This window comes from Phaseolus vulgaris, chromosome 1 (genome assembly GCF_000499845.2).
Source record: "Phaseolus vulgaris cultivar G19833 chromosome 1, P. vulgaris v2.0, whole genome shotgun sequence".
NCBI classification, from domain to species: Eukaryota; Viridiplantae; Streptophyta; class Magnoliopsida; order Fabales; family Fabaceae; genus Phaseolus; species Phaseolus vulgaris.
The window spans coordinates 2,562,650-2,574,749 of NC_023759.2; the positions used below are offsets into that span (position 1 = coordinate 2,562,650).

Sequence of the window (12,100 nt, forward strand, 5' to 3'; positions counted from 1 at the left end):
TCTCTCTTTCTCCCTCTTAGTTTAATGATTTTTTTTTTTATCAATTCTCCTTTTACTCCTTTTTTTACTCATGCTGAGAAGAAGAACTACATAAGAAGCACAAGGGGTAAGAGACACAAGGAAATAGAGCAAAGTAGCTACCTCTAGGTCCTCTACCACTATATGATCTTTGGTCTTTCACTTGATCATATTTCATATCAGACATATTGAACATCTATAAAAACAACACCAACCTTGGTGCCTAGTTATACTAGAAGAAAGAAGGGTTGAATGGATTATCATATTTCTTCTGCTTCACAGTACAGTAGTGGTAGTGAATCCGGTTGGACCCATTATTTGGACCAATCCTCTCTTTCTGAAAATTACTTCCATAGGAGAGGTGGGGTGGTGGAGTATGAAGGAAAGGAGGCAAGAATGGAGGAGTCTGAGGAAGATTTATCCATGGTCTCTGATGCTTCTTCTGGACCTCCACATTATGATAATGAATACTATTGTCAGAATTGGTATCCTTGCCTTTCTTCTACACCCAAAGAATACCAAAAGAAGAAGGTAAAAGAATATGGCAGAAGTCACCAGTCTTCACCTCTCGATGACACTGCCAGCTCTCCTTTCTTCAACTGTCCCGTGGAGAGTCACAAGGTTAATTTCACTCACAAAAATATGTATGCGCCTATAGTTTCTCCTTAGCAGCCAAAAAAAATTGCTAATGGGTTGGTTCTTTTGTTGTTGAGCAGAAGCAAGAAAGTTTCCCGGGGAATGGAGCAGTGGAGGAGAGTGCATTGGATTTTTCTCAATGTGTATCTGCAACAAGAATAAAGGTACAGCTCAAGTTCTAGTGCTAATTGTTTTATCAAATTTTTTCATTATGTTATAAGTAAAACTATTAGCCCTTTGCATGCACAGTTTTCACTGCGTTGAGCTAAATTTGTTGATCTATGCAGAAAAAGACAAAATTCCAGAAGCACTTTAGTTTCTTGGAGAGGTCTCTAGCTGGAAAACTTGCCTCAGAGGAACAAGGTGAAGATCCATTTGCCCTGAACACTTTGTTTTGTTACTGAGAAAAGACTGGTAGGAAAATATGCTAAGAAGCGTTTTGTTAAATCTTGTGATCAGGTAGTTTTGATGAAGAAGGGAAATGAGTTGGTTTGCTGTAGCCCATGTCACTGTTGTTGCTGCATTGCTGTGGAAAGAGAGACCAGAAGAATGGATGTCAAAGGAGAGAAGCTACTGAATGTCTAGCAAAAGGAACTCGTTTTTCTTCTTTTTTTTTTTCCTCGAAAATATTGAAAAAGAAAAGCTCTTATGTTGTAATTTTACCTTTTTTTTTAATCTGCTCGTATGCTACTGCCTATGCTATTGGGAGCAACCTAAGAGAATATAGGAAACTGAATAAGGTTTCTGTCCTCCATTTTCTTTTGTTGTCATTAGTGGCAGGCATCTCTGGGACCTCCCAGGTCGTCTTCTTTTGATACTATTCACAAACTCTTCCTCATATGGTATTCACTATTCTTCCTTTTTCTCCAGTAATAATAAACACAAAACTGAATTAACTAATTCACCACTCAACACAGCTAGCGAGAGAGGGCAGAGAAAAAGGAAAAGTCACTTCACCACTCACCTCAGCACCATGAAGCATATATCAAATCCAAAGGCCTAGTAATGAGTAGTGACCCACTTTATTAAGTTCAGCCACTGCCAGCCTAGCTCACAACCACTTTGGGTGGGTAAATGTGGCAAGGTAACTTAGCTTCACACCCAAAATGGACAATGTATCCAAATGAAACCAAAAGCCAAGCTTCATTTTCGGAGCAGCCCCACCACCTTGTGAAAACTATCCCACTTCAAATCTCATCCATTCATAACACTCGGTACAATTATTGAACATTTGTTTTGGTAGGATATCCAACAAAATCTTTTATTCGTAGTTTTTATATCCTCAGACTCCAACCAACTGCATGGATCTATTACGAAATAACTCGGATATTTGGAAACGGACAAACACATTATTTCACCTGTCATTCTTACTTTATTGTGTACTATTCAATTCATGTTTGTAATTGGAAATTACAGAGTTAGAACTCCTTCAGTGCCTACCATGGAAGACTCAAGTAGCTTTCCAAGTTGTAGACAGAATTAGAAAACACTAAATATAAAAATTTAAGTTTGTTCCAGATTCTTCCAAACACAATTCTTACACAAGTTTCTTAATGACGAGAAAAACTTTAAAAGCCTTAATGATATTCTTCTAATTTTATTTACATGTATCGTTATTAGATGTGAAATACGAGTGAAATAAATCATAATGCGCGGTTGCTGCAACTATTCCTGTGAAAGCTGTGCTTAGATACGAGCTCTCCCCTTCCAATCAACGCCTCATCTTCAGTTTACAGAAAGTTTCATTTTACCATGTATTAATTTACTCGATCCGGTCAATATACTAGGCATTTGTAATATAATATTTTTCCAATTTTTAAAATACTTCAGAGAAAAAGAAGAATAAGAACTGTCAAATTAAAAGGAAATAAGTTCAAGTAAAACGCAAAAAGCTTGTTATGATATTATATCATATTTGGACCAAACAATAGCTATTACTACTGCATAATGATGCCCTTGTTTATACAGCAAACTGTTTATATAAAATTTTAATTACATATTAATCATGTAGTATTAGAAGTGTCAAGATACTAATGGATAAAGAAGCCAAAATTAATTTGGGAATTGAATAAGAGTAAAAGTACAGACTGCGTAAATAAAAAAATGTAAATTGAAGCTATTACTAATGGAACAAAATTGATTATGATAACACAATACACGATTCTAGATCCCAACCATGATGAGACAAAAAAGAAAAACAAGGGACTTTTATCCCCATCATATATCCCCTCAAAGCTGAGAACAATTCTAAGTTGCTTAAAGCTCATGTCCCATATATATGTCTGTGGACTGGTGGGGCTTCTAAACTCTTGACCACTTGCAACCAGGGTTTGTCTACTATAAATAAGGAATTTTTTGAAGTATGAGCTAAAAATAAAACAGGATTCTCTAATGGTAGAACTTGAAAGTTCCTCCTAACAGGCTTCTCTATTGGTAAAACTTCAAACTTCCTCTTACTATGTTTAGTTCCCTTCGTAACACTAAAATATTGGAAATTCCCAGCCCTCGAATCTTGAGTGTTATCACCTTCATCTTGCTCCACAGGCAACCCAAAGTCAATCAAGCACATTGCCCTGAACATGGAATGATATTCAAACATGAGAAAATGGTTCAAAAATAAATAAATAGAAAAACAAAAATATTTTGTAGTTCCTATTTTGAATCAGGAAAGGTTAATAATATCACAACTCTGGAACCAACTGACTTAAGGGTTTACTTTCCATTTATCATGTGTCTGAAACCAACAGACATTACTGTCTGCTTGTGGAAGATACCAAGAAAAACAGAAACTAACGTATGAGCAAATGTTTCTTTCGAAATTCTAAAAAACTATGTATATCACGGACTAACTAAAAAGCATGTAATACTTCATACAGGATATATATATATATATATATATATGAAGCTTCACAAATTTAAAGAATACCTAAAAGATAAATTAAGGGGTCACAAGTAACAAATTAATAGGGTCATTATTACATATATAAAACTTCTTTCATAAAAGATGCACTTTTCACATTTAATTTGATAATTTCACAAATGGAATTTGTCAACTTCGTATTAAAAAGGAAAAGAAAAAGGCATACCTGGAGCTGTAAACAACAACTGAAGATGATATTGCCGTTGGAGAAGATGAAGCTTCTACTGGAGGGAATGAAAGCCCAATAACTTCACCAGGAAATTCCTGGTATCTTCTAGGAAGAGCAAAAGTATGTCGTTTTGACCATTCTCCTAACTGCTTCGCCTCTACGTCAAGTGCATAGACTTGATTTGAGGAAGTTGTAACAATCAGAACATTGTCATTTTGGGGCGGAAATCCACCAGCTGTAACAGAGGCGCCATCTAATCTTGAAATGAACCAGTGCTGGCTGTAACACAAGCAAGTTATTATATAAAATACAGCAAAATATCAGTATCAAATAATTCATGCATTCAATGCCAGATTGTAAAAAGGGCATACCAAGCAAAAAAGGGGGAAGAATAGCATGGGAACCTTTGCTATTTTACAAGTTAAATTAATTTTGCACCTAATCAGAAGACTTTATACTACAGAACCATAGTAGTTAGTATCTTACGATTCACGATACATATCGTACGAAACAATACGGTTTCACCCTCCCACGATACGAATCGTGTGAAGAATCTTTTTCGTCCCTCAATCTTAGTTGTATCATGCGATTCGCACAAAGAATCGTTGAATCCCGAAACGAAACGATTCCGTATTGTGTGAATCAGTGTGGATTTTAAAAAATGAGTAAATAAAAAAAGATAGACATAATTTGTTTAATAACATGTATGCACCATAGAGGTTTTTTTGGTGAAATTGTGTGGTATATATATATATATATATATATACATTTATATAATTTATTGTATCTTGCATGTATACATATCTTATATATTTAAGTATATATTAAATTTTTTAATGTTTATGAATCTTACGATTCACGATGCAAAACGATTTACGATTCATAATATCAGCTCTCCGATACACTACTTGTATCTCGATTCTACTACCATGTACAGAACTACCATGGCAAAAGCAACAAACATCTAATCAAAACTTCATGAATATTTTCAAAGAACTATTTGTGTCTCCCCAAAAGTTTATTTTATTTTCAATTTTCTTATCAATAACAATAAGACAACCAGCTATCTGAAGAGAAGCAGCAGTTACAGTAATAGGTCTCCAGAATTAAAAAGGAAAGGTTAAGCAAATTAGAAAGCTCACCTTTGTATCTCCAAGTTAAATACATATATATCCCCAAAACAGTTCACAGCTGCCAACCATTGCCCATCAGAACTAGAAAACAATCTTGTTATCGGTGGCTCAGTTGGAGGCAATTCCTCATCTTGAGGCTCACGACGGGGTGTAAAAGTATGTACTAATTCACCTTTCCCAATATCCACAACCTAAAGCATGTAAAACCAGTGAGTCAACGAAACAAATAAATTTTTATGGCATAAGATAATAATATTTTAACAAACAATTTGGAAATCACTGACAAGCAAATCAATCAATAGATAAACTTACAAGTTAATTATACAAACCAATGTAGATGAGGAAAAGCTTATAGCAAACAACAACTAGAAAAAACATGCAAATAATGCAGAGCATAATAATCACAAAATATGGTGATGATAACCATATTTTGGATAAGTCCACAAATTCTTACACGCAGAGACAAGTTCCCTTGTTAAGCAACCTACTTTACATAAAACACAAATTAACTATAACAGATATGAAGCATGTCACTGACTTACATATATCCTTCTGTCGCAACCTGCTACTATCAACTTGGAAGAGTCATGAGAAAAAACCATAGAGTGGGCAAATGGTAATCTCTGAGGAAGCTCCCTTCTATCAACGTCCCATGTGATTTTTCCAACTTCACACCTTTTCAATTCCAAAAGACTAGGCCTTTTATGATCAGAGTACGCAATTAGTGCCCCTGAATTAGAAATAGAGCTGCAAATTATCTTCCGTGATGCCTTACTCTTGACTCGAGCAACTATTTCGGTCTTGGTAAGTCCACCAGGGCTGGAAACATTTTTATGCGGTAGCAAATGAACATCTATGTGCTTTGATGATTGGACTAAAAGGATTTTGGATTGATTGAAAATAGAGTTGAGCACTAGTTGAGTGGGTGTCCTCTGGGGTGCAGGACAGATGTCATGAGGAGGAAACATGGTGAATTCTTTAACTGGGTATGCAAAAAGTTTTGTGTCATCTCCTGCTGAGATAAGCATAGGAACCCCCAAATGAGCCCACTTATGGTAACTAAAATCTGTGGGCTTCCTTCCTCCTCGAATTCTTTTAATCCTCTTTTCTGGGTTAATATCAGCTGCACAAAACATGAAGAATATATAAATCAAAACTAAAGATACTGCCTATTTGGATAAACTTTTCAACGGCAAAAAAAAAACACTTCTTTTTTAGGTTAAGAAAATAGAAGAAAAACTATTTTAATTATTATATTTAAAACAAACAAAAAATAACAAGCTCATCCAAACAAGCTAATAAATACTTGAAGAATAAATAACAAAAAAATATAGACCTTCAAAACTTATGGGTACAGCGACAGAAAGGGCCCTGATGTCGTGTGTATGAGACCTTACATGGTGAATATAAATCCATCTCTTTGTCATTGAAGAATAGTTGATATCATCAGCTGATGCTGCCTGACTACCGGAAAGCTTGTAAAGAATAACCTTCAAATGAAATAAACTAAACCAACATTATTATACTTCACACCAGTAACAGACTAAGTACAGCTTAACACTACTAATTTGAAAATGGGACAACAGACAGTAACTTAATGAATAAATAACAATAGAACCATATGCTGATACTACACGTAATTCTGGAGAATATACAAATTTCAGAATTCAATAAATCGCATACCCTAAAATATGATCAAGACTGGACATTAAACTACACATTCATTGGAAGAAGCAGCATATGTAAAAAATATAAGCAAACAGCTTTATATTTTACAATTAAATGGCAGAAATATACAATAATTTGCCTGGAAGGTAAAGGAGAACACTATCACTTGCTTTTGAATAAAAAAAGAAATACAAAACTAAGTTAAACCTGTAAGCTATTTTAACATGCTTATTTAATCTTCCTTTTAAACTAGTGTTATCCTGATAACGGAAACCATAAAAGTCCTTTATGAAATTATTAAGGAAACCATAACAGTTTATGGCAGAAGCATTGTGATCAAAAGAAACACAACAAATACATAGATAATCTAAAAAAATACAAAAATATAGTTGTAAAGCAAAAATTATGAAAGAGACAATCATAACTAAAAAATAATGTCTAGTAATTCAAATAACAGTGGAATCAAACCAAACACCACAAAAAGTTCAAAACTTAAAATAAATGTCTTAAATTTCTAATTATATTACTCTTCTTCAATCCCAACATCATTGTCTTCAATATTATCCAATGAGGCATATCCCTCCTCTTCCCCTTCAGAGAACCTCTTGTCAAAGTCAAGTAAACTATGCATCATAGCTATCATGCAATTTACTGCCAACTCCAATTAGAATCATTTGTTTGCCCCTCCTTGTTGAGGTTGAAGTTGCACATGGACCTTTTTAAGAAGCATGGGAAGATCCATTAAAAATACCACCAGCTAATGGTTGCTTTCTTTTATTGATTGCTTGTATCCTTGATTAAATTATTGGTTCTCCAGCACCTGAAGCATCATAAATAGTTGCCCAATTAAGAGTGGAATCATCATCAAAAACCAACTCATTCCCCCTCTTCATTATCATTATCATCATCTATTTGTCCAACTAACCACTCATTACACTAATCAAGTTCATTCTGATTTTTCTTTAAATAATTTCCAAAGCTCTTGTCTCACATTTTTTGGAATCTTAGTGCAAGCAGCAACTATGACGTTCTTTGCCATCAAAAGTACTTTAGCTCGAATGATTCCTCCTTTCGTAACTTTCCCACACTAATTACATACCATAGTATTTAAGTTTGTTTCGTCTATCAGATGTCAATGTTTCAAATGTTTCAAACACGATTCATTTTTGTGAGATGTTCTTTAAGTGTCCTACTCATTGGCCATTTTTCTTCCTAGAAAAGAGATATACCTTTTGGAAAATAACTAGTGGAAGTGAAAAATAAGATAAAAATTAGGGTCAAAGTTACTAGTGAACAAAAATATTTTGAGAAAAGAAAAACACTTGCAATCAGCACAGCTAACATTGGCAGTCAGAATAGTAGCAGCAGCAGTGACAAAGGTGTCAACGTGACCGTCAATGGCAACAGCAACGAGATTGTCAACGACAAAGAGGCAACAAGAGAGGGAGGTGCGTCTAGCAAGAGTGAGTGGCAAGCAAAGCTGGACTGAACAAGAAGGAAGGAGAGGTTGTTGTAATGTGGGTAGGGTATTAGCTTAAATTATAATGTTTGAATTGGGTCGGGTATGGCTCAACTTCTTTTAACAAAATGAATATTTAGCTTGATAACCCAAAAGAAGAGAATAGAGCATTTTGTTTTCGGTTGTTGCTACACATATTATGGTTCTCTCTGCCTTCTTTGCCATCTCCATTCAGTACTGTGATGCAAAAAAACGATTATCATGGACTGGCATGAGAAACCAACATCACCACCACGATGTAGTGGAGTCAAGTTGTAAATCTGCAACTGATTTCCACCATGGTGTCACCATAACTGGTTTCAATAACACTATTTTAAACTGTTTCACTAAATCTCCAAGAATAAATCCAATGCACACATGACAAAATTACACCAAAGGCTTTTAACGACCAGATCAAAAACCAAATGTTCAAACTACAAATATTTGTGTAGTGTTTTGTAAACATCAATGTTTTTTAACTTGCATTGACAAAAATATACAGCTATACATTAACCCAAAAAGTCATATCTATCATCTTCAATCCAAGGAAAGATGGTCATAACTTCACATTCCAAGCATACTACACACAAAAATAGAACTACTTCTATAGTGGTCCATTTCAAACATATCAAACAAAAATAGAGCTACTTCTATAGTGGTCCATTTCAAACATATCCTTTAAAAATCTTCAATATTAACTTCTGATATATATCCTTTTTTTATTATAAAATTTAAACCATTTAACTCTACCATTATTTGCAATATGTCATGTGTATATGTAGACATTGCCAACAACAAAAACATCATATACACTTCCATGTGGCAACATAACATATTAATTGAAAAGATAAATGTGCAGAGCAAAATTTTTTGTGCCACTACTTGAATTTGACAACAATGACAAGAAAACAATGAAAAATAACACCTTATAAATGTGTGAAGAAAATAATGCGTGAGGTCAAATATAAATATCCAAGCAACTACAAAATACAAACATAAGCAGCAAATTTCAATTTCAAAGACGAATTGCTACGGTTTCATAAGAATTGACAAATAATAAAACACAGTACCTGACCATCAGAACCAGCAGAAAACACCCTATTATGACTAGGAGCTGCTGCCAGAGCAAATACATGTCCCTTATGTAAAGAATGTGCTTGCAAGAGAGTTCCATGTCGGCTGTCCCAAAACTGAACACTACCACTGCTGTCCGCACTGACAAGTGTACCATTCCTAGAAAATAACTACTTAATTAGCTACAAGAGTTTGCAAATTGGAAGAACTGTACCATCAAAATTATAAAAATATGGTGCACATGGATTTCAGATGTATGCATATTAGTCAAATTCAAAGAGAAAACATGCATTCACTATAACCTTAACGACAGTAATGACCATATGCAAAGTTCCTGTCCACTGCCCAACCCTCCAAGTCCAGCTGTAATCCTGTAGACTTCATTGCCCAATGTAGCATTCCAGCAACGTATCAAACTGTTAAGGGACAGACAAGAAAAATAAATAAGGATACTCACGGACAACACTATAATGTGTAGACTATGTTGCTGGAAAGATCTACTGATTTTCTTTGCATAATGAAGCACACAATTTGGCTTCTATAAAGAAAAAAAAAATGGTGCGCAGCTTTAAGCAACTTTAGCAGCACACACAATGATCTTTTTATCAATCACAGCTTCAATACGTACCCATCACTGCTTCCCGAATAAATGTAGTTAGCATCTTCGCTCCAAGTCACACTTAAAACTCGTCCTGTAAACCGCAACACAAAACATCCTCTTGATCGGCATAACACATAACAAATGGGAAACCTGCTACACGACAAATAACTCGAGGAAAATCTAACCTGAAACGGGGGGCAAAGATTTTACAAGAATAAATTCATCAGTGTCAGTGATTTCATAGATTCTCAATCTTCCATCATTAAAACCAATCGCCACACGTGGGAGCTCCTTATAAGAATGCTCAAGTGGACCAGGCGAATGAGAATCATCATCACTATCACTGCTCTCACGTTCAACAAAATCATGGAAACCGTTCCCATTTTCTTTCCCCACCCGTTCAGCCTTATTTTCATCATTCACCTTATCATCTATAGGAAACTTCATCGCCATTTGCCAGATTGAGACTTCAGATTTCAGCACCGTCTGCAAGCACCACTTGTGCAATTAGTCAACCCACACAATAAACTCAAGCAATAAAATAAATACTTCAACTTCCACAAAAAAAAAAAACTAAGATAAATCAGTCATTCCTAACACTCTAATCAACACCCTAAGCATTACCAATAAAAGCAACCAAAGACATATTCACCAAACAAACAACCAAGAACCACACCTAAAACCAAGAACCACACCTAACCCAACCCTCTTAGATATAAATTGGTGTTTCAGTTAGTATTAGTCCCCATCCTAAAGCAAGACAAAAAAAAATGTAAAATAAGTTCGCATTACTGCTTCAATCACATTATTGCCAATAAAATAACTTCATCATAAGCTATACCTCCTGCTTCAAATGGAAAAGATCCCACCTAGAAACCGTGCCATCCACGTTGGACGAAAACAAACGGCTTCCGTCGACTCCTCCAGGGCACCAAATAAGCGACGTCACTCTTCCGTTAGGGTTTCCGTGAATAGTCTGCAATCGCCACACTCAATGCATCAGAACTCGCTCAAACACTCAAAGACAACAGAATCGAGAGAAAAAAGGATCATCGACGTAAGTTAAGCATTAGTTAGTTAGTTAATTAGTTACCAGCTGACAGTGCCAACCGATGGCGCCGGGAGAAACAAGCCAGATTTCGAGGGAGCCATCCTGGCGAGCGGCAGCAACTCGCGCGCCGTCGATGGTGGTGGCTAGCGCCACCACCGGCGATGGTCTCCAATCGACGGACCTTACCCTGTAGGTTTCGACCATGGAGCCAGACCCGTGGAAACGGTGCGCAACGCGCAATTTGGAGAGTGGTTAGTGAGAGAGGAGGAAGAGAAAGAGAGTGAGAAATTGAAAGAGGTTTAGGGTAGAAGAGAACCCCAAGGCGGCCAGTTATTAGTTAGGTTTTGTTTTTGAGGTTTAAGCGCGGACTTGGATTGGATTCGATGGTTCCGTATATGTTTCGGGTTTGGTATCTCAGGCCCATTAAGCTTCTCTAAACTCTTTTATTTTGTTTCATCTTTGGTAAATTCTTCTTGCACCCCTCCAATTCAGAAAATAGCAATCCTTTTCTATATTGGAGTCTTTTTTAAATCTGTTTTTTCCTGCACCATCATCTATCATCCTCGTACTAAATGGGAAAATATTTTTTATTCTTTTTATGTCATTTTCTACATAATTGGAAAGTCTTTTTCATATTTGAGATAAGTTTGTGAATTTCGAAATATATAATCGAAAAGTTAATCTTATATTCAGAAAAGACTTTCAGACTATGTAATACAGAAACTAATCACGCATTTGAAAAAAATACTTCTAAATTATATAATTCGAAAGTTAATCAAGAAAAACTTTTGAATTACATAATTCAAAAGCTAAATACTAATCTAAAAAAAAATATTCCCATTATATAATCCAAAATATTAAAAAATGATATTTTTAAAATGCAAAAACTTATAGGTGTGGCAAAATAACTAATGGAGGTGCAGTAAGAAGCTGTCTCTAAATGTTGTGGAATCAAGAGACTATATTCAGATAGATTAACCTAATAAAAAAAAGTTGTTTCTTATAGTTTAAAGTGTAAATTACTTTTTTTTATAATAATTGTACATAAAAAATATGGTTAATGAATATGATAATTTATTAATAATTTGTTTGAAGTAATTATATTATAACCCATTATTTGTTTTAGTATTATAATCATATTTGTTTTCTTATCATCATGCAAGTTTGTTTTATCTTCTCTTCCTGAAGAAATTGAGTTAAATAACAATAAGATTATATAATCTCATCTCATTTTATATATATATATATGATATTTATAACAACTAATATATTACATAATATATAAATAGTAATTTTGACACTAATTTTATTCAATATATTGAATATAATATC

At 34.7% G+C, this 12,100-nt stretch overlaps 2 protein-coding genes and 1 long non-coding RNA gene across 3 annotated transcripts; 1 reads left to right on the plus strand and 2 right to left on the minus strand.

Moving 5' to 3' along the window:
- Positions 1-202: 202 nt before the first annotated feature.
- LOC137816567 (uncharacterized) lies at positions 203-1,183 on the minus strand. Its single transcript, XR_011081824.1, has 2 exons — positions 1,004-1,183; positions 203-801 (listed from the first exon to the last, which is right to left on the minus strand). It is a non-coding gene; the product is annotated as an uncharacterized lncRNA (long non-coding RNA).
- Positions 271-1,492, plus strand: LOC137816566 (protein SOB FIVE-LIKE 5-like). The gene is made up of 4 exons (XM_068619759.1): positions 271-639; positions 735-818; positions 942-1,017; positions 1,114-1,492. The coding sequence occupies exons 1-4, from the start codon at positions 271-273 to the stop codon at positions 1,137-1,139; spliced, it is 555 nt and encodes a 184-aa protein (XP_068475860.1). The 3' UTR covers positions 1,140-1,492.
- Positions 1,493-2,688: 1,196 nt separating this feature from the next.
- LOC137816565 (WD repeat-containing protein PCN-like) lies at positions 2,689-11,139 on the minus strand. Its single transcript, XM_068619758.1, has 11 exons — positions 10,811-11,139; positions 10,559-10,693; positions 9,903-10,203; positions 9,745-9,808; positions 9,419-9,532; positions 9,113-9,275; positions 6,213-6,366; positions 5,419-5,999; positions 4,886-5,067; positions 3,741-4,022; positions 2,689-3,227 (listed from the first exon to the last, which is right to left on the minus strand). Exons 1-11 carry the CDS (start codon positions 10,970-10,972, stop codon positions 2,918-2,920), a joined length of 2,448 nt encoding a protein of 815 aa, XP_068475859.1. The 5' UTR covers positions 10,973-11,139; the 3' UTR covers positions 2,689-2,917.
- Between the last annotated feature and the right edge of the window lie 961 nt (positions 11,140-12,100).

Excerpts from the sequence above, each read along its gene's own strand:
- LOC137816566 (XM_068619759.1), top strand. The coding sequence starts at position 271 with ATGGATTATCATATTTCTTCTGCTTCACAGTACAGTAGTGGTAGTGAA. Across the intron at positions 819-941 it reads TATCTGCAACAAGAATAAAG|AAAAAGACAAAATTCCAGAA; the intron begins GTACAGCTCAAG and ends TGATCTATGCAG. Across the intron at positions 1,018-1,113 it reads ACTTGCCTCAGAGGAACAAG|GTAGTTTTGATGAAGAAGGG; the intron begins GTGAAGATCCAT and ends TCTTGTGATCAG.
- LOC137816565 (XM_068619758.1), bottom strand. The coding sequence starts at position 10,972 with ATGGTCGAAACCTACAGGGTAAGGTCCGTCGATTGGAGACCATCGCCG. Across the intron at positions 9,809-9,902 it reads ATCTTTGCCCCCCGTTTCAG|GACGAGTTTTAAGTGTGACT; the intron begins GTTAGATTTTCC and ends TGCGGTTTACAG. Across the intron at positions 6,367-9,112 it reads CTGCTGGTTCTGATGGTCAG|GTTATTCTTTACAAGCTTTC; the intron begins GTACTGTGTTTT and ends TTTCATTTGAAG.